General features: G+C 39.8%; 1 protein-coding gene across 2 annotated transcripts; it reads left to right on the top strand.

Moving 5' to 3' along the window:
* Nucleotides 1-982: 982 nt before the first annotated feature.
* Nucleotides 983-24,692, top strand: aass (aminoadipate-semialdehyde synthase). 2 transcript variants are annotated; one of them, XM_077517793.1, is made up of 24 exons: nucleotides 983-1,201; nucleotides 2,275-2,501; nucleotides 3,675-3,851; nucleotides 4,719-4,803; nucleotides 4,951-5,018; nucleotides 7,851-7,997; nucleotides 8,079-8,157; nucleotides 9,445-9,572; nucleotides 10,686-10,834; nucleotides 10,893-11,015; nucleotides 11,642-11,753; nucleotides 11,956-12,015; nucleotides 13,120-13,187; nucleotides 15,649-15,770; nucleotides 16,715-16,844; nucleotides 18,711-18,821; nucleotides 18,884-18,992; nucleotides 19,062-19,202; nucleotides 19,657-19,824; nucleotides 20,803-20,898; nucleotides 20,975-21,084; nucleotides 21,162-21,250; nucleotides 22,491-22,667; nucleotides 23,728-24,692. In XM_077517793.1, the coding sequence occupies exons 2-24, from the start codon at nucleotides 2,280-2,282 to the stop codon at nucleotides 23,850-23,852; spliced, it is 2,796 nt and encodes a 931-aa protein (XP_077373919.1). In that variant the 5' UTR covers nucleotides 983-1,201; nucleotides 2,275-2,279; the 3' UTR covers nucleotides 23,853-24,692. The 2 variants fall into 2 exon arrangements, with proteins under 2 accessions (XP_077373919.1, XP_077373920.1); XM_077517794.1 differs by lacking the exon at nucleotides 983-1,201 and having other exon boundaries at nucleotides 2,354-2,501; nucleotides 3,655-3,851.
* The last annotated feature ends 1,870 nt before the right edge of the window (nucleotides 24,693-26,562 follow it).

The raw sequence follows: 26,562 nt of genomic DNA, 5'->3' as shown, positions 1-26,562 counted from the left end.
TATGCAGTACTGATATTTGTCAAAAATGTCCATTGTTCCGTTAATCGACCTATCCCTATACTTATTAATCGGTAAATAATGGAAATTATGAAGTATGGATTGAGAGAGTTCAAAATCGAATTCCCAGCTTCATTGAATGCAGCATGAAATGCAACACCTCCTACCACTCAAGGAGGAGGCATTCAGGTTACCTCGGAAACACTAAAACAAGGTGGCGTTTGATAAACATTGAACCTTTTTTGTTTTTAAATACCAATGTTTGTATTTGAACGAATAGTACAAAAAAATGCCTCCAGTACAGCACGAATATTCATCAACAATATAAACTCACTCACCCCGAACACAAATGTAATGTCAATCATAAGAAGGCGTTTTCAAGGCTAGAATTTGGGTTATCTTCGTTTAACCTCACGTCACGCAGTTAAATGTGGTTATAAACATTGTTTAGTTTGTCAACTGATAAAGCTGCTTCGGTATCATTTATTTACACACCAGCGAACGCTCAAGGTTGGACGTTCATTTTGAGTATGGCGAAGTTCGGAAGTAACCTGAACGCCTCATTGAAGTCCCACACGCGCTCAGTCATTCATTTTGTGAAAGTCGTTTGACACAAAACCCCAACAAACAAAACAAACATTTAAGGATTATTCGCAATGTTTGTGTTTCTGCATCATACATTGCACGGAAAGTACAGACCTTTTGTTTTGGGAAGGTCCTCGATTATCACTTTTTTTCCCTTGGCATTCCGAACCCGGAAAAGATTCGTTTCTGCCCTCCCTTCAAAATAAAATGAACCAAAACTTCGATGAGCTACCTGTGCATATACATTTAAATACTAAGATGTTTTGCTTATAAGAAGATATCAACGAATATGGTGAGCGAGTGTCTGTCCACACAAATTTAATAACCATGATTTTTAAAACGTATTTATTTTTATTTGTAAACCATAACCGGAATTAATGGCTTGTGTGCTTGTGGTGACCCTCCCCCCTTCCTAATCTCGGAGTGTCACTCCGCGGCCACAAAATTCCGCTGACCTCCGCCGTGTTTTCTTCCACTGGTTCCGGCCCACTTGCGGTCCGGTGGGCTTCTAACCAGCTGCTGAGCAAGTTAGTTAGCGCACTGAGTTACCTTAGCGTAGTTTGTTATTATCCGGAATAAGTTCCGGAAACCGACTCGGAGCGTGCGCCGTCGAGGAAAGGTAGAGGAACACGACGCTCCACTCACTTTACTCCTTATTTTTAATTTCACTTCTCTATCATTTCTTTTTGGGCGCGAGCTGTGTATGCGACGTAATCAGCGAGTGCAACAGTTTGCGATGCAACTTCCGGCTTAGGGTAAATAAACAGCCACTACTGTACAATACACCTGTTAGCTCAACATTTTGAAAACAAATAATAGTACTGGTTTCATGGTGGAACAGGCTAAAGTCAAGCTATTAGAAATGAATGTAATGTATGCAAAGGCGTGGCACCAAAGTCAATTAGTCAACAGCAACCGGTGTCAGAATTAGTGGGTGGGAACCTGTGGCAACCTCACGATACTATGCGATATGCGATACAAGGATCGCGATATGCGATACAAGGATCACGATATGACGATACCGCGATTATCTATATATTGGTCATGTAATGAATAAATAAATAATAAGAAAATTAATCATATAATAATAATAATAATAATAATAATAATAATAAATAATAAAATGACAATAAATAAATAAATAATAAATAAATAATAATTCATAATATAATAATAAAACAATATATATAAATACTATATAACAATTGCCCAAATACTTAATAACAATTTGGCTGTTTATACATAAACAAATATAATTATAATAATTAAAAAACTAAGCTCATGAGTCTTCTTCGCCTGACGACTTGCATCCATTTCCTCGCCACGCTTATGAGGCACTCACCCTAGTGGTCCGCCAAGTAATTACTCAATAAGTAATGAACAATGGCAGTGGCTGTATGTTAACTATAAATATCGCGATACTTGCATAGGCGTATCGATAATCTATCGGGAGACAAAGTATCACGATTTATCGCGATAACGATATATCGTCACACTCACTTATTTGTATTATGTATATGTTCCTCTACTATAGCTAAATGGTTGCCCAAATACTTAATAACAATTTGGCTGTCTACATTTAGCTTCTTTTCCCTTCTAATGGCAGCCTTGTGTGTCGTTTGTCCTGTGAAATGGAAGTTGAACTATTTTGCATTTTTGGCTCTGCTGTTTTTTCCCATCTTTTCTGTGTAGAATCCATGTTTCGCCTCCTGAGTCAGCAGGGCCACCGGAGGCGTCCGAGCTGCCATCTGGCTCAGCGGCGTGACTCGCACCACCGGGCCGTCATGGCCATCCGGCGGGAGGACGTCAACCCGTGGGAGAGGCGAGCGCCCCTCGCGCCCCGCCACGTCCGCGAGCTCACGCACGACGGCGTCAAAGTGCTCGTGCAGCCGTCCAACCGGAGGGCCATCCACGAGAAGGTCAGCTGGGGGAGAGTTGACAAGGCAATATCAGTTTTAAACATCGAATCGCGTTGCAAATTTTCATCATCAATTTAAGTGTTTTGAGACCTTGTTCAAGTTAGAATGTCCAAATCTTCGGTATTTCACCTCGGGTTGGGAAACTCTGGGTACCTCACGATAACGTACGATATGCGATACGAGGCTTACAATAACGATTATCTCACAATATGACGATACCGCCATTATCGATATATATTGGTCAGGTCATAAATCCACGATAATTGTTGAGAAAACTAATAAAATAATAATAATAATAATAATAATAATAATAATAATAATAATAATATAAACAATAAATAATATAAATAATAAAATACATAAATAATAGGGGTGTGAATTGCCTAGTACCTGACGATTCGATTCGTATCATGATTCACAGGTCACGATTCGATTCGATACCGATTAATCCCGATACGAATTTCTAAGTCTATTGTTGCGATTTTTTTTCATTCAAATTTAGAAAATACTAATCAGTAAGCTTGTAGAGTGTAAGATTTATATGAAAATGTATTATTTATTTATCTGAAATTTCAGTCTTATAGAGGTTGTAATCTGTTTCATGTTTGAACAGCATTAAAATAAAATATTAAGGCTTAATGTTCCGTTCATATAACATTCTTCCATGCTCAAGGTGTGAATCCTAACCCGAAGTCAGACGTTTTGTTGAATATTTTTCCATTAAAAATGGAAGTTTAAAAATCGATTCACACACACACACAAAAAAAAAAAAAAAAAAGGCAATGATGATAAGACGTTGAATCGGTAAGACTACCGAATGAACAATTCTGAGCTCTTAAAAAAAAAAAAAAAAAATCCTTTTTTTTTTATTGACTCGATTCGAGAATCGCGTGATGTAGTATCGCGATATATCGCCGAATCGATTTTTTTTTAACACCCCTAATAAATAATAAATACATTACAATAATAAAAATAAATAATAATAAATAAATTATAAAAAAATAATTCATAATATTATAATATAAATAAACAGAAATATAATCTAAGTACATATATATATATATATATATATATATATATATATATATATATATATATATATATATATATATATATATATATATATATATATATATATATATATATATATCAGGTGCTTCCCCGTCTTTTTAGTTCTACGCCAAAGCGGGCGCGGTCATCCAGGAGGACATCTCGGAGGCGTCGCTCATCCTGGGCGTCAAGCGGCCGCCCGAGGAGAAGGTGATCCCCAAGAAGACCTACGCCTTCTTCTCGCATACCATCAAGGCGCAGGAGGCCAACATGGGGCTGCTGGACGACCTGCTCAAGAAGGTAGAGGCACACAGGAAGTCACATCGCGGAAAGGAGGCGGGGCTCCTTGCGTCCGCTTGAACATTTCTTAGGTGTAAAAAAAACAAACAAAACATAAATACATACATAAATACATTGATATTTAATTTTTTAATTATATATATTTTTATCCGGTTTTATTTTCACTTTTAGCCATTTATTTATTTATTGAATCATTTCATTATTTATTTAGTTATTTATTTACTTATTCATTTAGGCATTTATTCATTGATTTATTTATTTAGTATTTATTTACTCATTTGTTTAGCCATTTATTTATTGATTTATTTATTTAGTCATTTATTTTGAATTTTGGCAGTTTTGGACCGTACTGCCAAGTCGAAATGTTATTCAAATGAGGGGGCGGTCCTAAGCGTGCTTGGGTTGGACTCCGCCCATTGCAAACTGCCTGTCATTGGTCGAGTGAGGAAGGAAGTCAACAAGACAACAAAAAATAAAAAAATAAATGACTAAATAAATAAATAAATGACTGAAAGTAAAAATAAATACGGATATAAAAAATATAATTCAGAAATTAAATACAAATGTACAAATTTATATATATATATATATATATATATATATATATATATATATATATTTATATATTTATTTTTGTGTAACTTTTTATTTATTTTTGTTCTTTTTGCTTCCATGTATATTTATATTTTTTAATATAATTTGTCAAATTATATTTTTTTATATCCATTTATATTTTTACTTTTAGTCATTTATTTATGTTGAATTTTGGCAGTTTTGGTCCTCCATATCTCCATGGTAACAGAACTGTCACAAAAACACTAGTTTTTCTTAACTCGCATGACGATTGCTCTTATTTGGTGTTTTCAGGAGGTTCGTCTAATCGACTACGAGAAGATGGTGGATGCTAACGGCTATCGCATCGTGGCGTTCGGACAGTGGGCCGGCGTTGCCGGTAAGAACGCGCCCTCCCCTTTATCGAGGTGAAATCACAGCAACCTGATTGGATGCTTGGAAGGGTTGCTAACGTTAATAATGATTATCATTTTCATCAGTGTTGCCAGCATGTTTTATGTGGACAAATTTTGATATATTTCCTTAGGCATGATCAACATTTTACACGGTTTGGGTCTTCGCTTCCTGGCGCTGGGCCACCACACCCCCTTCATGGTAATTCTTCCTCAACACAGTACCTATGCTAATGCTAATGCGTTCTAAACATGCAGTGATGCTAACCGCTAAATGCTAACGACGAACTGTTCTCCAAACACAATACCGTTGCGGTCACTCACACCGTACGCACCACAAAAGTATTTCTTTGGTAACCGGATGTTGAATGCTAGCTCCCATCGTAAACATTAAATGCTAACAATGTTGTTACATGCTAACGACTAACTGTTTTCCAAGATATCACATAGATTACTCATTCCAAATGTGCTGTAAGTTCTAAAGGAAGCCGTTGTCAAATGCTAATTCCTGCCCGCCAACATTTGACATGATGCTAAATGCTAAATGCTAACAACTAACTGTTTTCCAAGATTATCTATCATTAGTAGTATTATGGTCACTCATTCCAAACGCACTGTAACTTCTAAAGGAAGCCGTTGTCAAATGCTAACTCCTGCCCACCAACATTTGGCATGATGCTAACAGCTAAATGCTAACGATGAACTGTTCTCCAAACGCAATACCGTTGCGGTCACTCACACCATACGCGCCACAAAAGCATTTCTTTGCCAGCCGTATGCTGAATGCTATCTCCCGTTCCAAACACTAAATGCTAACAATGTTGCTTAATACGAACAAGTAACTGTTTTCCAAGATTATCTGTTATTATTAGTATGATGGTCACTCATTTCAACCGCACTGTAAGTTCTAAAGTTCCTGGCCGCCGACGTTTGGCATGATGCTAACTGTTAAATGCTAATGTCTAATTGTTCTTGAGTGCGATACCCTCATTGTCGCTTACCTCAAACACCACAAGTGTCTTCATGGCAACCGTATGCTATCACAAACACATGCTGTGATGCTAAAAGCTAACCGATCTCTGAGATGAACATCATTAGCATAAATCCAAGCACTCCTGATTGTGCTGCAAAAGAAGACCGATGCCAAATTCCAACCCCTGTTGCAAACACGCACTTAATTCTTTTTTTTTTTTTTTTTTTTTTTTTTTTCTAAAAGAGCTCAGAATTGTTCATTCGGTAGTCTTACAGATTCAACGTCTTATCATCATTGCTCTTTTTTATTTTTTATTTTTTTTATTATATTTTTTTTTATTTTTTGTGTGTGTGTGTTTGCGTGCGTTTGCGTGCGTGCGTTTGCTTGCGTGCTTGCGTGTGCGTGCATATACGTATAAATTTATACTCATTAATTCACCTAAAGCCTTATAAATATCCCATTACCCTTCGCCTTAACCAGGTACTTCAGAATCTTGCCAGAGTCGTGAGGTTTAAATGGTCAGGAGACCAGAGAAAAGGTCAGAAAAAAATAAAGAGAAAAGAAAGATAAATCAAAGTGAAATCCAGCACCGACCAAACACTTCCAGCCTTCCCCATGATTACAAAATCAAAGTCTTACGCCAACCCCGGAAGCCTCTAAATTCCAGCAAATTTAGCGAGATCTCAAGAGACCAGAGGAAAAACTAAAGAGAGGAAGGAGGGAAGGATCGATAAGGCAGAGTGAGATCCATAGAAGCCAGTACATCCAATCCATCAAAGTGAAATCCAGCACCAACAAAACCCCTCCTGCGTGGTTACAAAACCAGAGCCTTATGCCAACCCCAGAAACCTCAAACTTCCAATAAATTGAGATCTCAAGTGACCAGAGGAAAAACTAAAGAGAGGAAGGAGGGAAGGATAGATAAAGCAAAGTGAGATCCACAGACACCAGCACCCACTGATTCAAGGGGCTGTGGGAGGGAGAGGCTACTTCTGTTGAGTTTCAGTAGATGCTGGTGCGACGGATCTGGCATGCATAAGGACCACCACCAAAGAAAGAAGCCGTCAACCGCGGTCCCCCCCCCCGAAATCCCCAGGCCGCGGCAGCACCAAGGCCACCCCCAAGCCACCCGAGCGGACACCGTTCGGCGAGCCGACCCAGACGCCCGGAACACCCCCGCCCCAGCCCCGGCCCACACCCCCGAGCCCAAGGCCGCAGAACGAGGCCCAGCGGGCCCCCACAGCGCCCCACCGGTCCCCAGCCCCCATCCCCCCACGACCCCCCCGCACCCCACCCAAACCCGCCCCCGCCACGACCCAGGCCCCACCACCCCCGGCCCCCAAACCCCTGAACACACCCCGACCCCAACACCCAACCCCCCACCAACCCATACCTCCACCCCCCCCCAAACAAGCCGCCCCCCGACGACCGCCAACCCCCCCGCGAACCAGGCCCCCCGCGACCCCCACCCCCCCACCCCCGGAAACCGGCACCGGGCAGCAGCGCAGAGAGGGAAAACGTGCCCACCCCACCTCCAGCCGTGCGAGAGTAGCACAGCGGCGGGAGGGGGGAAGCAGAGGAGGAAGCACCAGGGGAAAAGGCGGAACACCAGAACACCGAGCCCGGTGGGGAGAGGCCCCGGTCGTCACGCCAGCGTACTAGTGACACCTAACCCTGTTACTGAGTCCGCCAGCTCGCCGACTGGCGAGCTCTACCCTTACACCGTGAATGTGGCCCCACCCAGTGTATATACAAGTGTGTGCGTGTGGTGCATTAAAATTGGGAGCAGGTGAGTCGGAGCAGAGGGAAAAAATTGCCCCTACTCCGACACACCCGCATCCCCCCCAAAAAATGAATATGTATATGTATATGAATGTATATGAATATGTATGTATATTAAAAAAGGAAATGGAGGGACAAAGTGGTGGCGCAGGGACACAGATGGGGGGGACCACAGCGCTGCCAGGCACTGCAGTCCATTCTGCAGTCCACACGCACTTAATTCTATCGCGTCGTCGAAATGCTAACGGCTAGCTGTGTCAATTCCCTTGCTTTGGACAGCACATCGGCATGGCGCACAACTACCGCAATGTGTCGCAGGCCATCCAGGCCGTGCGGGATTGCGGCTACGAGATCTCCATGGGCCTCATGCCCAAGTCCATTGGTCCCGTCACGTTCTGCTTCACCGGAACTGGAAATGTCTCCAAGGTACGTCCAGGAAAAAACCCCAACAAATTCCACATCCTGTTCAGCCTTGTAACGTCACATTATCACCATTGTGTCCTGCAGGGAGCACAAGAAATCATCAACGAGCTTCCCGTGGAGTACGTTGAGCCTCATGAGCTGAAGGATGTGTGTGAAACTGGAGGTGCGAACAAACGACCTTTAATTATTATTTCCACTTGGCCAGCGGGGTAGGCAGAGGCTAGCAGGCTAACTGTGGCGTGCACTGTTGCAAATGTTTAGAAATTACCATGTGGCTAACAACGTTGTTTTCAGATATGACGAAAGTGTTTTAGCAAGTGTGTTAGCTGTTAGCATTTGGTTCTGCCATTGTTGTCAGACTTGACCAAAGTGTTTTACAAGGTAGGTAGCACGTGGCTAACAGCGTTGTTGTCAGATATGACGAAAGTATTTTAGCAAGTGCGTTAGCAATTAGCATTTGGTTACCTGCCATTGTTGTCAGACTTGACCAAAGTGTTTTACAAGTTAGCATGTGGCTAACAGCGTTGTTTTCAGATATGACTAAAGTATTTTAGCAAGTGCGTTAGCAATTAGCATTTGGTTACCTGCCATTGTTGTCAGACTTGACCAAAGTGTTTTACAAGGTAGGTAGCACGTGGCTAACAGCGTTGTTGTCAGATATGACGAAAGTATTTTAGCAAGTGCGTTAGCAATTAGCATTTGGTTACCTGCCATTGTTGTCAGACTTGACCAAAGTGTTTTACAAGTTAGCATGTGGCTAACAGCGTTGTTTTCAGATATGACGAAAGTATTTTAGCAAGTGCGTTAGCAATTAGCATTTGGTTACCTGCCATTGTTGTCAGACTTGACCAAAGTGTTTTACAAGTTAGCATGTGGCTAACAGCGTTGTTTTCAGATATGACTAAAGTATTTTAGCAAGTGTGTTAGCAATTAGCATTTGGGTAATTTATAGCAATAAAGCTAACGTTACTTTGTTATCTAACAGGTTCTAGTTTCAATGTCGTTCATGCCTAATATGTAGAATGTACACCTGTGCGTCTAATTTTATTAGCTTGTTCATTAGTGTCGCTAATGACATTATAATCCTTTTTTTATCAACATAGCTGATGATCATATGATATTTGTCACTGTTTTAGAGAATATTGACATTAATGTCGTATATTTTAAGGGAAAATATATCAGAGTGACGCAAAGTGCGTCACAAGAACGATAAGCTGCTAGCATGTTGACATTACACAAACAACGCAAATGTTTGCACAGTCATGTAATAATCGTAATTTTGTCTAGAAGTTGGCAAACAATGTTTGTTGGGGATGACTGACATGAGTGGTCTTAGCCGTTAGCAACTTAGCATGTGGCTAATAGCTCGTGTTGTTGTTAATTTGATTTAACCACCGTTTGTTTAGCAGCTAGCATGTGGCTAACTGTTAACGTTGTTGTTGTTGTTTAGATATGACTAAAGTTTACGCCACCGTGCTGAGTCGTCACCATCACCTGATCAGGAAGAGCGACGGCATCTACGACCCCATGGAGTACGAGAACCACCCGGAACTCTACACCTCGCACTTCAGAACCAGCGTCAGTACACATACCCCCCCACTTACACTTACCGGTACATGAAATGGACATAAAAAAAAGTGCACACAACCCTGCTCAAAAGTCGTGTTTTATTGATATGATTAGGGCTGGGAACCTCTGGGTACCTCACGATACGGTATGATATGCGATACAAGGCTTACGATAACGATTATCTCACGATAGACGATACCGCGATTATTGATATATTGGTCAAGTAATAAATCCTCGATAATCTACGATAAAACTAATCATATAATAATAATAATAATAATAGTAATAATAATATAAATGAAAATAAAATAAATAATAAATACCTAAATAGCAATAAAAATAAAAAATAAAAAATAAATAAATTATAAAATAAAAAAATAATAATTCATAATATAGTAATAAAAATAACATAAATAAAAATACAATATAAAAGCAGTATGTAAAAATTTAATATATATATATATATATATATATATATATATATAAATATGAATAAAAAAACAGAATAAATAATAATAATAATAGTAATAATAATAAGTAAGCTCATGAGTCTTCTTCACCTGAGGAGCCGTTATAGTGGCTGTATATTAACTCATTTACTGCCATTGACGTATATACATGTCAATGGAACGGGATTGACGTAACTCATTCACTGCCATTGACGGATATACACGTCAATGGCAGTGAATGGGTTAACTCCCAATATCACGATACTTGCGTAGGCGTATCGATAATCTAGACAAAGTATCACGATTTATTGCGATATCAATATATCATCACACTCCTAGATATGATAAATGAGAGACCAAGGTCAATAATTTCAAAACGTTTTCCACCATTCATATAACCTATAACCTGGAAAATTAAATTGAAAAAATAATGAAATCATTCCCAACAACAACAAACAATACAAAGAGAGCAAAAAAAAAAAAAGTTGGTGAAAAAAGCTTTCTGAACTTAATTTAGGGTTCATCAGAGGCACTTTAAATGTTTTCACGTATATGCTGATCCCCATTTAACATGAGTTTAAAGGTAATTGGTTCATTCTGATTACACTTTAAAAAAAAAATAAAAATCACCGTTGTGAACCTGAAGCCGTCGTAACGCTTGTGTCCACAACAGGTGGCGCCGTACACCAACTGCCTGATCAACGGCATCTACTGGGACCCCCACACCCCGAGACTCCTCCGCCGCCTGGACGCCCAGCAGCTGCTCAGGCCCACCAAGAGCGACGGCGCCACCAGCGAGGGCATGCCGGAACTGCCGCACAAGTAAGTAACACCGACGCCGCCAACGATTTTGGATCCCATCCGTCGTTTTTTGCGGCAGGTTGCTGGCCATTTGCGACATCTCTGCCGACATGGGCGGCTCCATCCAGTTCATGAACGAGTGCACCACCATCGACAAACCCTTCTGCATGTACGACGCCGACCAGCACATCGACCACGACAGGTACAAATCTCCCGCAAGCGCTCGTTTTGCTTATCATATAAAAAAAATCTGAATTTGTGTCTGTTTTATATGAATATGTGGGGAAAAAAAAAGTGGCAATTTGAGGGAGGAAATTAAACATTTCTTCATTTGGGGGTTTTAGTTTGAAAAATGTCAACAGGAATGATCTGAAGAGGCACGGTTTGAATCCATCAACAAATACGGTAAATTGAAATGTTTTTAATTTTTCAGATTTTATTTTTGAAAAATTGAAAAACATCTTCGGAGAGAGCGTGACAGATTAGCGTTGGAATAATTTGCAACAGTCCGAAATTGTTGATGTTCGTGGTAAATCTAAGAAAATTAATAAATATTTAGGCTTTTATTTTGAAATATGGATTTTTTATTTAGATTTTTTTTGGAGTAAGAATTATCTAAACAGTAGGGGTGTCAAAAAAAAAAAATCAATTCGGCATTATATCCCGATATTACAGAGCACAATTCTCAAATCGATTCAATATACGGCCGATCGATATTTAAACATCAAATTTTCATGGTATGTTTTTATTCAGTTGAATAAAAATGTATGTGGAATCGATCTCATTGACCAATTGGTGATTTGTGTCGTTTTGTTTTGCGCTTGCCAGCGTGGAAGGTCACGGCATCCTGATGTGCTCCATCGACAACCTTCCGGCTCAGCTGCCCATCGAGGCCACCGAGTACTTTGGCGACCGCCTCTTTCCGTACATCTGGGAGATGGTGAGCAAAGTGCTTTTTTTTTTTCTTTTTTTTTGTGCCACAGTCCTACATCTGCTGCCGCTGTGTTTGTGCAGCAAACACAAGAACCGGTTTCTTTTGTTTGCTGTGTTTGTGCAGCAAACACAAGAACCGGTTTCTTTTGTTTGATGTTTGCTTTGAACGGAGGCGTCAAAAGAAGGTGCGTTTGTCCTCTTGCCCTCAGCTGCCTTCAGATGCCAGCCGACCTCTGGACCAGGAGGAATTCAGTTCGCAAGTCCGAGACGTAAGATTGACTCTTTTTACATTTAAAAAATAGAGGACTTCAAACCAAAAAAAAAAATTCTATCTAAAACACATTGGATTTGTTTTTGTTTACGTACAGAACTGCTGAAAGAAGTATGATTTTTTTTTTTTTCATATACTGCATATTTTTTCAATATTTTTCTTTTTATATTTAAGAGAATTGCTCCAAAATCATTTATTTTTTCTTTCTATTTTTAAATACTACTTAACTACCCTGCTTGCTATGGAGGACCAAAAGTGCCAAAATTCAAAATCAATAAATGACTAAATAAATAAATAAATAAATAAATACATGACTAGAAGTGAAAATAAAAACGGATATAAAAAAATATATATATATAATTTAAAAATTAAATACAAACGTATTTATTTCTGTACATTTATATTTTTTTGTGCTTTTTATTTCAATTTATATACATTTTGTTGAATATAATTTTCTAATTATATTTTTTATATATGTTTTTATTTTCACTTTTAGTCATTTATTTATTTATTTATTGTATATATTTAGTCATTTATTTTGAATTTTGGCACTTTTGCTCCTCCCTAACTTGCAAGCTCAATTCTTTTCACATTAATATTTAAAAACACAATTTTTTTTCAGTTTTTACTGCTATTTTCTTTTGTTGTTGAAACATCAGTACAATTTTATTTTAAACTTTTTTTTTTAAATAATTGACAGAACTGTTTTCATTAGTGTTTTTTGTTTTTTACTTGTTTCTCAACTATTTTAAAGAATTGCTGAATTTTTTTTTGCTTTTAGAAGTTTGTATTTTTTACAAAATAGATGTAAATAAATATTTTGACTATTTGTTGTACTTTTAGTATTGAATATTTATTGCTATTTATAGACAAAGTCAGTTGGTTTTGAAAATATTTACATTGTAAATAAATATTTGTACATATTTTATTCTAAATTCTTTCTTAGCTTGCTGCATCAGCCAGGAGCTGCTTGTCGTCCATCTTGTTCATTTATTCCAGTTTCTCGCCCTTGTTTGATCATTCACCAAACGAGGTCCAGAAGTCCAAAAGGTGTCAAGTTATGTTTTTTTTTTACATTTTTTTTTTTTATTGTTGAATGTAGGCGGTGATCACCTCCAATGGAGCCCTGACGCCAAAGTTCGAGTATATCGAGAAGCTTCGAGAGCAACGGTAAGACGCCTTCTCTCGTCTCTCACACGCACGCGTTATTTATGTTATAGTCATATTTCTTTTGGCCGAAGTTATCACCTAAACTCTTTTGAGGACACTTGTTGCGTACGTTTGCCTGATTGTAATTAACGGTCATGTAAATGTTGCTTACACCTCAATGAACAACGTTTCTCAGCGTCTGAAGATTACAAGAACACAAAATTGTCTTATGTGACATATTATATATAACTCAAGCCTGAATTGTATCACTTTATTTGTACTCTTTCCACCCTCTTTTTTTTATTTTTATATATATATTTAATTTTTTTCTTGGTTCAGAACGTCCCGTGCATAGGACAAGGTTCGTACTCATATGGAGGCGGAGCTGAGCCTGTTGCTAGGCAGAATAGATTGTTTGCGACGCTCATTGGCTGTCTAACATGAAATAAAACCTATAAAGCAGGCAAGTCAACAAAACACGACTACTTTTGGAAGCGGCCCATTTTAATTCATCTTGACTATTATATTTTCAAGAAATTAATTAGTGAAGTAAGTTTCTTTTCAATTTTGTTTGATTGTACCGTCTTCATATGAGGTACAACAATAAAAATGACTAAAAATCGTTTCTGAGCCAGTAAAGTGTATAACAGATTATTATTTTCTTTCTTCTTTTTTTGTTCTTCTGTATTAAAGAAGTTTTAAATACATAATTTAATTAGTTTGACTATGTAAAAATGAGCTTTCAAATGTAACCTATTGTGTGTTTAGTAGTCCAAATGTTTTTGAGTTTGAATAATTTCTTAATAATTGCTGTCAAGGTCACGTGGCCAAATGTTTATCATACAAGTAGAAAGAAAAAAAGAAAAATGTTCCAATTCATTTTGTGTGTAATCTGATTACTTTCTCAGTGTGAGATGATGATGATGATGATGATGATGATTTCCATCTTTTTGTTCTTATTATTTAGGCCAGCGTGTCTTTAAGACATCCTAATTGAGCTTTTTTTTTTTTTTCTTCCTCTCCAGACAAGCCATCGAGTTTTAATCTTAATCTTAACTCCTCCTTCACATATGTGGGAGGAGAAAAAGAAAACACTTTTTTTTTTTTCTTTCTCCTTCCTTGAATTTTTAATTAAGACGAGGAGACTGCGGTCAGACGTGCGCTCCAACCTGCTGCGGCGAGTCGTATCCAATTAGCGCTTGGCTAATGAGAGCAGGTGAGGGGGGGGGTCTAATGACTCCTGGGGTTTTCTTTTATTGGTGGTGAGGTATTAACACCAAAGGTCAGCGGGGTGGGTGGACGCCTCCCCTCTAATATGCTGCTCTTATTGTTATAAATAATAATCGGCCAAAAGCCAGCAATCGCACGCTTCATTGTGTACAAGAGGGACGGTGGGGGGGGGCTAAACATAACACTAGCGTTACTTCGCCAAGCAGTCGCTTCATTTAGTGTGTGGCGTCATCATGTTAACGTTATTAGTATGGGCAACAATGATAACATGGGAATTGAAATTCACTCACCTTGAACTCTTTGTACAAGTCTGGATGTTGATCTTTTTCGATTTTTCGATGTTTCGCTGAGTTGGATGTGTCCCCCCCCCCCTCCACTTTTTGTCTGGAAACTGTTTCGGCATCTTTTGCATGCAGCTAGGTATTTGAGGATCCATTATTAATCCCTGCGCATCAACCTCAAATCCAAAGTACTTCCATACGCGACTTTTGCCGTTTTTCTTCGCAACTAATTGACGACGACGCAGATGTGCGGGTTACTGCCATGTTGCACGCATTGATTTTTGTTAGTTGTTACTGTTAGCCGCAGGCTAGTCACGTGACGTCATTAGGCGTTGAGTTGGTTGCCAGATCGCCGGTCATTTACACCCCCAAAACGACACAAATGACGCAGCCAGATCTGCCGCCGCTTCGGTACCAACGGTACTTCGGGTGCTAACGTGAAGTAAGCTTGTGTGAGTGTGAGTACTTCGGGTATTGTAGAAAAAAAAGGCAGTACCGTCACATTTTCAGAATCTTGGCATCGACTTGGTACGGAAGTATCGGTTGTCGTGACAACCCTACAGCTGAAGGTGACACGATTTGGCCTTGAAACCCGTTCACATTCATGATTCTGAATTGTTGGCTTCGGGAATCGAATAAAGGATCCATCCTTCATATGTGGATGCTTGTAGTTGTGTCTGAAGTGGTTTCTGCAATTCCACAACAGCTGCGTTTACTCGGCATGTTGTTTTTCAGGAGATCAACAAAATTAGCACTGTTTGCATGGCTGTCAATGAGCGAGCTTTTTTCTTGGCCTCTTTGCAGGTTTAAGCTGCAGAAGTCACGTGGCCTTGCGGTCTAATAATAGCATTCGTGCGGTTCCACATTTAGATTCTGACTGGCTCCGTGTTTGAATCATTGCTCGAATGACTCATGTGTAGTCTTCTTCTTTCTGATCGATTTTTTGGTGTGGTCTGACCTCCTCCCGCCAGGGAGAAATCCCAGATCCTGCAGAGAGGCGGCATGAAGCGAGTTCTGTTGCTCGGGAGCGGATACGTCTCCGGACCCGTCGTGGAATACCTGACCCGCTGCGACAAGACGCAGATCACCGTCGGTGAGCGTTACGTCAACATTTTGGAGGGGTATTAACCCTTCACACACTTAAAAAAAATAAAATAATTCAACTTATTAAAACGCAATGGGGGGGGTCATGTTTAAACATTACAACCGGAGCTGTAAAACGATTAAATTTTTTAATCAGATTAATTACATCTTAGAATTTTGATTAATCATGATTAATCACTGACTTAAAAAGGCTTTTTATATATATATATATATATATATATATATATATATATATATATATATATATATATATATATATATATATAATATATTTAATATATCATATAATTAATAGTGTGATTAATCTGTGGTAATACAATATTTTTTTGTGATTAATTTAGTTCACGCTTTAAATTTGACAGCACTAATTACAACATAAGACAAAGATAACCTTTACAGATAAAAAAAAAATCCACCACTTACTGCCAGTTTTTCTCTTGCTGTAACTTTAATATGCTGAAGAATTTTTTTTTTTAAATGTGCATTAACAGCCTCACTTTCGCTGTCAATAAATGTAAGACTATCAGCAACTATACTAGTAATTTATGGTAGCTGACTACTGCTGACTACTGGCTGAGAATGGGTGGATGTATTTGTCATTTAACTACAAGTTACTACGTAATATTTACTAGTAATACTACTACTGTTTCTTCTACTACTACTACTACTAGTAATTAATAGTTAATTACTTTTGTAATTTTCACAGAATTTATCTTTCTATTTCCGCTATTAGCATTCATCTTTCAGCATTCCCACGCAATTTCTCTAGAAATTGTACTTAGTCTAGTTCTAAAGTGTTACTTTTACACGCATAAAAAAAAAAAAATAGAGCATCCAACAATACTTGGGCTAACTGTATTGTAACTAGTGAACTGTGACAAGTTTGTTTGGATTTTATCTTTTTTGTTTGTTTTTTTGTTTTTCCTTGTTTAGCGTCGGTGTGCATGAAGCAGGCGCAGGATCTGGCGGCCAAATACCCCAACACCATCCCCATCATGCTGGACGTCAGCAGCCAGGAGGCGCGTCTCATCTCGCTCATACAAGACCACGACCTCGTCGTCAGGTGACAACACCTTGCGAGCTACACGCCGTTAACTGTGCTTAGCATGTCGCTACCAAACACCTAATTAGTTAATCTATCACTTCTTTGCAGCAAGCTATTTCGCATGGAGCTAGCTAACATGTAATCACATACCATGTACATACCGAACGTAAAGCCACTTACCATTTAGCTACCTAGCATGTGACTAGCTAGAATCTAGCTACTTATTATGTCACTTCATAGCATCTAGCTACATTTAATGACTTCAAACTGCTTGGCATGAAACTATTTAGCATGTAGCTATCTAACGACTTCGCAGTTAGCTACCTAGCATGTAACTAGCTAAAATCTAGCTACTTATTATGTCACTTCATAGCATGTGGCGTGAAACTATTTAGCATGTAGCTACCGAACATGTAATGACACACCATGTAACTACCAAACATGAAACGACTTAGCAGTTAGCGACCTAGCATGTAACTAGCTAGAATCTAGCTACTTATTATGTCACTTCATAGCACCTAGCTACATTTAATGACTTCAAACTGCTTGGCATGAAACTATTTAGCATGTAGCTATCTAACGACTTCGCAGTTAGCTACCTAGCATGTAACTAGCTAAAATCTAGCTACTTATTATGTCACTTCATAGCATGTGGCGTGAAACTATTTAGCATGTAGCTACGAACATGTAATGACACACTGTCACGACGAGGAGAGGTAGGACCCAGACGCAGGATAAGGTAGGCCACAGAGGCAACAGGTTTTATTGCCGGGCAGCAGCAGTCTCCTCTCACACTGAGAGGAGAAAGGGGGAATCAAAAAGGTGGAGAACAAAAAGCGCTCCACTAGGGAGGAAAAAACAGGCACAAGGCAAAAGGGGTAACAAAAGGCGCTCCACTGGAGGAAAAGGCACAAAAACAAGACAAGGCACAAAAGCAAGGCAAAACAACAAGGCAACAGGAACAAGGAACAAGGAACAAGGAACAAGGAACAAGGAACAAGGAACAAGGAACAAGGACTCCAGGACTCCAGGACTCCAGGACTCCAGGACTCCAGGACTGTGGGACGCTTCCATGCACTAACTGTGTGTGACACTTCGGCAACGGAGGGGAGAATGCAGGTGGCTTTTATTGTCTTGGTTGATTGGTGGCAGGTGGACATGATCATGGGCGGGGACCGGTAATTAGTGAACTGCAGGAAGGGCAAGTGACCTGGGGTGCGAAGGGAATCAGAAATTCAAAATAAAACAGGAAACATGACTATGACAATAAAGGCCTGTCACGCAGGTGGCGGCGTGACACACACCATGTAACTACCAAACATGAAACGACTTAGCAGTTAGCGACCTAGCATGTAACTAGCTAGAATCTAGCTACTTATGTCGCTTTATAGCATGTGGCGTGAAACTATTTAGTATGTAGCTACCTAACATGCAATGACATACCATGTAACTACCAAGCATAAAACGACGTAGCAGTTAGCGACATAGCATGTAACTAGCTAAAATGTAGCTATTTATGTCACTTCATAGCATGTGGCGAGAAACTATTTAGCATGTAGCTGCCTAACATGTAATGCCATACCATGTAACTACCAAACATTAAACGACCTAGCAGTTAGCGACCTAGCATGTAACTAGCTAGAATCTATGTACTTATGATGTCACATCATGGCATGTAGCTACATTTAACTACTTCAAACTGCTTTGCATCAAGCTATTTAGCATGTAGCATGTACAACATTGAATTATTTCAAACTGCGTGACGTGAAACTATTTAGCATGTAGCTACCTACTATGTAATGACTTAGCATGTTGCTACATAGCATGAAGTACTTGGCATGCGGTGCAGAAGAGTTGTTAGCATGTTTGTTTGTTTGTTGGCAGCCTTCTGCCGAATGCCCTCCACCCCCTGGTGGCAAAACACTGTATTGACAAGAAAGTCCACATGGTCAACGCCAGCTACCTTAGCCCGGCCATGAGCGACCTGCACGCCAGGTAACATCCACACACACACACACAACACTACGCACACGCTTGAAGCCGCGTGCGCGCGTCAGGGCGGAGGAGGCGGGCGTGACCCTGGTCAGCGAGATGGGACTGGATCCCGGCATCGATCACATGCTGGCCATGGAGTGTATCGATCAGGCCAAAGCCGACGGATGCACCGTGAGTACGCCGACGGATGCAGCGTGCGCGCGTGCGCGCACACTCCCAACAGTTGCGCGTGTTGTGCAGGTGGAATCGTACGTGTCGTACTGCGGCGGACTTCCGGCTCCCGAGTGCTCGGACAATCCGCTGCGCTACAAGTTCAGCTGGAGTCCTTCCGGCGTTCTCCTGGCCTCCGTCAAGCCCGCCACCTTCCGCCTTCACAACCAGGTACGGACGCGCTAAAATCCTCCACCGAGATAGTTTTGCCTTAACTCATTCACTCGCAGCCATTTTCACAGAAAAGAAAGATTGAAATCTCTTCTTTCATCAGGAAAAATAATGTGTATTTCTATCTGTTTCTGTTTTGCAGCAATTAGCATTAGAAAATAGCTAAGTTTCATCATTATTCACGTTCCCGGTGAAAACACTGGCTAAAAGAGCTTGTTGCAACATCACCCCTGGTCGATCTCTTATACTCTGCTGCCATCTGCTGGCCGCTTGTGTAATAACTACCATTTTTTTTCAACCGTACTTTGCAGTTGAGAGCTGTCTGTATACTCTAGCATAAAAAACATAAAAAAAACGTATAGATACGTCTTTGGGACACCTCAAACATTTAAAATAGAACACATTTCTACGTTTTTGGGAGCAAATGAGTGAAATGTGGTTGTTTGTCCGTCAGGTGGTAAATATCCCCGGGGGCGGCGGCCTGATGGATGCCGTGGCGCCCATGGACTTCTTCCCCGGCTTCAACTTTGAAGGTTATCCCAACCGCGACAGCACCAAGTACGCAAAACTCTACGACATCCCCGACGTGCACACGCTGCTGCGAGGAACGCTGCGGTACAAGGTTAGCGCTTCGACGCCGGCGTGCGCGACTCGCGACGCACACGCTTCCACTTTGAGTTCTGGTCGGACCGTGATCCTCGTTTGCTGCCAATTTGGAGTTCTGGTGCAGTTTTTCGTCTGCTTTGATTCCAATTCGGTCCGAGTCCAGTTGTAGTGCTGTTCTAGTTCTCGTTCAGTGCTTCTCAATTATTTTCTGTCATGCCCCCCCTAGTAAGAAGAAAACAGCTCGGCCCCACCCACCCTCACGCGACTATAAATAGTATCATTTGTCTATACAATTTTGTTTTTTATTATTTACTTGCTATAGGGCACAATATATATTTTTTCATTTATTATGTTTTTCGTTTTGGTAGGATTTTTAGTTTATTATGAATGCTTTTTCATCCATTCTAGGTTTTTTTTCATTTACAGCCATTTTTTCCATTAAAAGTATGTTGTTTTTTTAATTTACTTGTTATACAGCACAGTATATATTGTTTCATTTATTACATGTTTTTCGTTTTGATATGATTTTTACTTTATTTTGAATGCCTTTTCATTCATCATTTGTTTTTTTGGGTTTTTTTTTAATTTACAGTCATTTTTTTCCATTAAAAGTATGTTTTGTTTTGTTTTGTTTTTTATTATTTACTTGTTATACAGCACAATATATATTGTTTCATTTATGATATGTTGTTCGTTTTGATCTGATTTTTAGTTTATTATGAAGGCTTTTATGTACTTGTTAAACAGGACAGTTTATATTTTGTGAAACAGCGAGGCCGCGAAAATGAACCCGCCATAAAACGAGGGAACGCTGAACTTGGTTTGCTCGAAATGAGTTCTGATTGCGTCATTTTATTTTCCATTTAGTTGCGTCCTCGTTGAGTTTTATTTCCTGATGGTTGCTCACTCGTAGCTCCGTTCAATTTGTTATTGATTACGAGCCGGTTATTGATTTGCAGTTTGTTTGTCACGTGTTGTGTTTTTGCCCGTGCAGGGTTTCTCCAGGGCCATGCGCGGATTCGTCAAGCTGGGCCTGATCAACAGAGACGCTTGTCCCATGCTGGACAACGCGTCCTCTCCCGTCACATGGGTAAGAAGGAGCGCGACCTCGCCGACCTTCCCGGCCGCTGAACTTTTGACGAGCGGCGCTTTGTCGTCACCCGCAGAAAACTCTCCTGACTCACGTGGCGGCTCTGCCCGCCTCCGCCGACGCGTTCGAGGCGGCCGTGTACGAGCGCGTCGACCGCGACGACTGCAGCATGGACGCGCTCCGATGGTAAGAAGTGACGTTGGACGCCCGCGGACCCGATGAATCGGGATCGGAATTGGCAACCGTGTGGGACTTGTGTTCAGGTTCGGCATGCTGAGCGACGACGTGGTTCCGCACGCCGACAGCGTCCTCACGGCGCTCAGCAAACATCTGGAAGCCAAACTCTCCTACGGTAACCACAAACGAGTCCCAAAACATTTTCCACTCGCAAGCGTACTTCGGTCCGAATTCGGTTCCGATTCAGATCCACTTCACTTTTCATCCACTCAAGCTTTGGTTGTTGTTTTGTTTCCGGTCCAACACTCGTTCTGTTCTAATTCAGTTTAGTTGTCGTTCACAGCAAGTTGACTTCATCCTGGTTTAGTTCGAGTTTGGGTCTAGATCAGGCTTTGTTCGGTTTTTGCTAAATTGAATCCTACTTTCTCATTTTTCCTAGTTTAACTGTAGTCTGGATTTAGTTCGTTTCTCTTAAAAGAAAAAAAAAAGGATTTAGTTCAGTAAAGTTCACTTTTAGTTTGGTCCCAGTTCAGTTCAAGTTCAAATCCAGTACAGATCTCGTTTGGGCCGAGTTCAGTTGTTAAGTCCAGTCCAATCGTAGTTTTAGCTTGTCCTAGTTGAATTGTACTCGTAGTTCAGATTTTCTTCAATTGAAGTTCACTTTTAGTTTGGTCGTAGTTCAGTTCAAGTTCAAATCTGTTCGGGATCCACTTCCAGTCTAGTTTGGTTGTAGTCCAGGCTTACTTCACTTTTTAAGTCTAGTTCCAATCCTGGTTTAATTTGTCCTTAGTGCTATCATAGCTTATCCTAGTTTAACTGTAGTCAGGATTTAGTTCAGTAAAGTTCACTTTTAGTTTGGTTCCAGCTCAGTTCAAGTTCAAATCCAGTACGGATCTCGTTTGGGTATAGTTGATAAGTCCAGTCCAATCGTAGTTTTAGCTTATCCTAGTTCAATTGTACTCGTAGTTCAGATTTAGTTTTGAAGTTCACTTTTAGTTTGGTTCGAGTTCAAATCTATTCAAGATCCACTTCCAGTCTAGTTTGGCTGTAGTCCAGGCTTACTTCACTTTTTTGTTAAGTCTAGTCCAATCCTGGTTTTAATTTGTGCTTACTGCTATCATAGTTTTATTTTATCATAGTTCAGATTTAGTTCCAATTGTGAAGTTCTAGTTCAGTTCAAATTTGGATCTCGTTCTCAACTAGTTTTGTTGCAGTCTAGTCTTAATTCCATTTCTAGTCCAATCCTGATGTGAATTTGTCCGACTTCAATCGTACTCGAGATTTAGTTGAATTGAAGCTCACCTTTGTGTGCTCGTACCTGAAATGTGGTTTCGATGCAGTTTAGAACCGGTTTGGTTCTAGTTCGGTTCCAGTTCAAATCTCTTAATCGTTGGTTGGTTCGCGCGTGCGTTCAGGCATCGGCGAGCGCGACATGATCGTGCTGCGCAGCGACTTCGGCCTGCGCCATCCGACGGGCGAGCTGGAGAGCAAACGTCTCAGTCTGGTGGTGTACGGCGAGGACGGACGATTCTCCGCCATGGCCAAGACCGTCGGATACCCGGCCGCCATCGCCGCGCGCATGATCCTCGACGGTCAGTCCAACGTCGCGCGCAATCGCCACAACTTCACACCAGACAAACGCAAACCTTCAACCTAGAAAAACAAACACAAAAGTTTTCTAGATTAAAATAATAAATAAATAAATAAATAAATAAGAGAGGTCAATTTATTATAGTCATGGCAAAACAATAAAAAATTAAATCAAGGGTTATATAAATACAATTAAAAAAAATTATTAATTAATTTAAAAAATAGAACAATTAAATACTTTTTTTTTTTTAATTTAAGTAGAGAATAATTCACACTCTAAACAACAATTTAACATATAAATATCATTAACATTTTTCCAGAGAGTCAAACTGAAACCAAAACGGACAAAAGTTGCAACAATATTTTCCATAGGAAAAAAAATGGAAATCCACTTAATCCATTCAAGAAAGCCCCAAAAATGTTAATCATTGCACTCCACAATTACAAAATCAGCATAATCGTACACACACAAAAAAGATGATTAATACTCATTTTGAGTCGTTTAAAGGTAATATTTGCACATATTTATTTTAAAATGACTCATTTAAAAAATATTGTTTGCTCCAAAAGGAACTTTCAGAATTATAGTGTTTTGTTTTTTCTTTTATTTTTCCTCAATAATTAGGTTTTTTTTCAGAATATTATTTTATATATTATATGTTTCAAAGAAATGTAATTTTTGTTGTTTTTTTTTTTTTTACATTTAAAAATTTTCTTGCTTTGCACCAAAAAATAAATAATTGTCCTAATCTTGATTGCAATTATTACCAAACAAATCTTGATGAATATTTCTTCATATTTGTTGAGCAGGCCTGCTTAAAGTGAAATCCTGAAGTAAGATGTTTTGTTGAATATTAACATCAAAAATTGATGTTCAAACATCGATTCGCCCGTATATTGAATCGATACGAGACGATATATCGCCAAATTGATTTTATTGTAATTTTTTTTTTTTTTTTTTTTTTACACCCCTAGTTTCCATTTAGCCCTCATGCACAGTTTTGATACGTCTTTGATCTGTTTTTTTTTTAATATTGATTTTTTTTTTTTGTTTGTTTCTAGGTGAGATCGTTTCCAAGGGCGTGTTGCTGCCCATGAGCAAGGAGATTTACGCGCCCGCCTTGAAGCGCCTCAAGGACGAAGGCCTCAACATCAGCAGCAGCAGCAAGCTGATGGAATCCACCTGATGACGTCATCACCTTCTCGTTGGCGCCCTCTGGGGGGGGGGGGGTGGGGTGGCGGATTCTCAGCTCAGCGTGCCCCAAAAGGCAACAATTGTTTTGTAAACGTACATCGGTCACGAAAAAAAAAATAACAACAAAAAAAGACAAACTCCATCCAGCAATTTGTGTCCTAACGGGACCCGTCCAAAAGGGCCAAAAATGAAACAGGAAGTCGGCCATCTTGGCACTCCCCCTGAGAAAGTTGTGAAAAAGTTTGCCCCTCCCCCTCTGGATGATTGACAGGAAATGGACGAGTCTCGCGCCACAGGAGCCGGCAAGAAGTCTCAGGGACCGGCGGCCATTTTGTCGGCCATTTTGCTCGCAAGCGGCCAATTTTCACTTCCTCTGGGAATCTCACGCGAAAAATGACGCGTGAAGGGCTGAAAGGGAAAACAGGAAGTCGGACAATTTGGTGGAAGGCGGCCATTTTGACAAACTATCGTTGACAAAAGTGACTTTTTGACTTCATTTTTGGAAAATACTTTTTTTCCAAAAATATGTACTGTTATGTCGATAGTGCGTTTTGCAAGAAAATGTCGTTTTGTGATGTTGATGACAAGGTCAAAAGGTCGCTTCAAGAGTGGACAAAACAAAAACAAAAAACGCGGCGCCGTCTGAAATATGCAAAAAAATGGCCAAAGTTTTTGTGATGTGTGAGAAACCGATTACGTCCGATTTGGCTTTTCTCTGATTGGACTTGGAATGTGTTTGGAAGATTAACTTCTTTTATTTTGAAACTTTTTTTCTGCTGTTTTGCTACACGCGCGACATTTGACGTTTGCTGTGAATAAAATGTGGAGTGGATTTGCCGCTTGGTGCTTTTGGTGAAAGGTCAACGACCTCGTGGTTGCTGGGGGCGGGTTTTGTTCAAATCGGCCACGTTTTCTGCTCATCTTTAGCAGATTCTTCACAAAATACTAAAAACATGAAATGACACAAAGCATATTTAAAAAAAAAAAACTCGTATTTTGAATTCTTTACACTTTTAAAATGAGATTCTTTATGTAACCTTACTGTATTTTTCAGTTATCCTTTTTTTGTGGAAATGATTTTTAAATCATCCAAATATATTTTGAAATGGAGTACAAGAGAGTCTTCAAATTGAGTTTTTTTTTGTTTTTTTTAATGAACTTACGGAAACAAAACATACTTTCAAAAATCTAATGATGACTGATGCATTTTTAACATCCATGTGGGCGCCATGTTGGATGTGGCAAAGCCGCGCCACATACAAAAAGTTGAGAAAACAGAAAGTAAAATGAGAAGACAAAAAACAAGACGGAAAGTAGTTGTCAACTTTACAACAAAGAGTTTTCAAACGTTTGACATAAATGCATGAAACAAAATCCTCATGACAATTTCAACGCATTAAGAAATGAAAACGTCGAGAAAAAATAAAAGGTGGAATTTTTCCAAGGGAGCCAAATTTGAGAAAGCCCGGTTTAGAAAAAAAAACAAAAACATTGGCGTCATCTCACTGCTTTTAGCTGCTAATCCTTCAAGACATGAATATTGATCGCTAATCTCCAACACGACTCAACGAGATTAAAAATAAATAAATAAATGAAGGCAGCAGCATGTGGTTGAAAAAGTGGACATCGAAGATTAGCGCAACGAGAACACGACGCGATGACGCTTCAAGCAAACATTCAAAAAATGAACAACGCTCAATACAAACTTTCGTGCAAATTCATCCCCAAATGTGCAAACGTCCGTTTACACGTCATCACAAATAGACCTTTTCATTTTTTATGACTTTCAGCGGATTTTTATCAGACCTTTATCGGAATCATACCATTTTGGAAATGTCTTAATTTTACCACAAAAAAAAAAAAAAAGACTTTCTGATAAACATGACTTTTTTCCAAAAATATATAAGAAAAATATTACTTTGCGTTTAAGCTAACACGCAAGTTAGCATTTAGCTTTGAGCAGCAGAGTGTCTCATTTGGACCTTTGAAAACAAATGTTGATGTTGGAGATGAAACGGAACTTGGAGCTAGCATGTTAGCTTTTCCTGGCTAAGCTAACACATTAGTTAGCATTTAGCTTTGATAAGCAGAGTGTCATCTGGATCGTTGACAACAAATGTTGGAGATGAAATGGAACTTGGAGCTAGCGTGTTAGCTTTCCCTGGTTAAGCTAACACGAACGTTAGCTTTGAGCGGCAGTCTGATGTTGATCTTTGAAAACAAATGTTGATGTTGGAGATGAAACGGAACTTGGAGCGAGCATTTTAGCCTTTCCTGGCTAAGCTAACACACAAGTTAGCATTTAGCTTTGAGCGCTAGAGTCTCATTTGGATCTTTGAAAACAAATGTTGATGTTGGAGATGAAATGGAACTTGGAGCTAGCATGTTAGCTTTGCCTGGCTAAGCAAACACGCAAGTTAGCATTTAGCTTTGAGCGCTAGTCTCATGTGGCCCTTTGAAAACAAACGTTGTGACTTGAAGTTTAGCTTGATGCTAATTGTGAAAAAGCACAACGGCGAGCACACGCAGGCGGTGGGATTAGTTTCTCCCGTCCTTATGTCGCACCTAATCTGGGTGATGTCCTTTTTGGACCCCCCCCACCCACCGCCTGCATGATTAATCCCGGCACGATTAGCATGTAGACGAGCGTCTTGCGGAGATGACAAAACATGTCGACACGAGACAAAAAAAACATGTCGGAC

The sequence above is a fragment of the Festucalex cinctus genome, chromosome 3 (genome assembly GCF_051991245.1).
Source record: "Festucalex cinctus isolate MCC-2025b chromosome 3, RoL_Fcin_1.0, whole genome shotgun sequence".
NCBI classification, from domain to species: domain Eukaryota; kingdom Metazoa; phylum Chordata; class Actinopteri; order Syngnathiformes; family Syngnathidae; genus Festucalex; species Festucalex cinctus.
The sequence above is the reverse complement of the archived record's forward strand: the minus strand, read 5'-3'. Positions and strand labels throughout refer to the sequence as shown.

Excerpts from the sequence above, each read along its gene's own strand:
- aass (XM_077517793.1), top strand. The coding sequence starts at position 2,280 with ATGTTTCGCCTCCTGAGTCAGCAGGGCCACCGGAGGCGTCCGAGCTGC. Across the intron at positions 3,852-4,718 it reads TGGACGACCTGCTCAAGAAG|GAGGTTCGTCTAATCGACTA; the intron begins GTAGAGGCACAC and ends TGGTGTTTTCAG. Across the intron at positions 4,804-4,950 it reads ACAGTGGGCCGGCGTTGCCG|GCATGATCAACATTTTACAC; the intron begins GTAAGAACGCGC and ends ATATTTCCTTAG.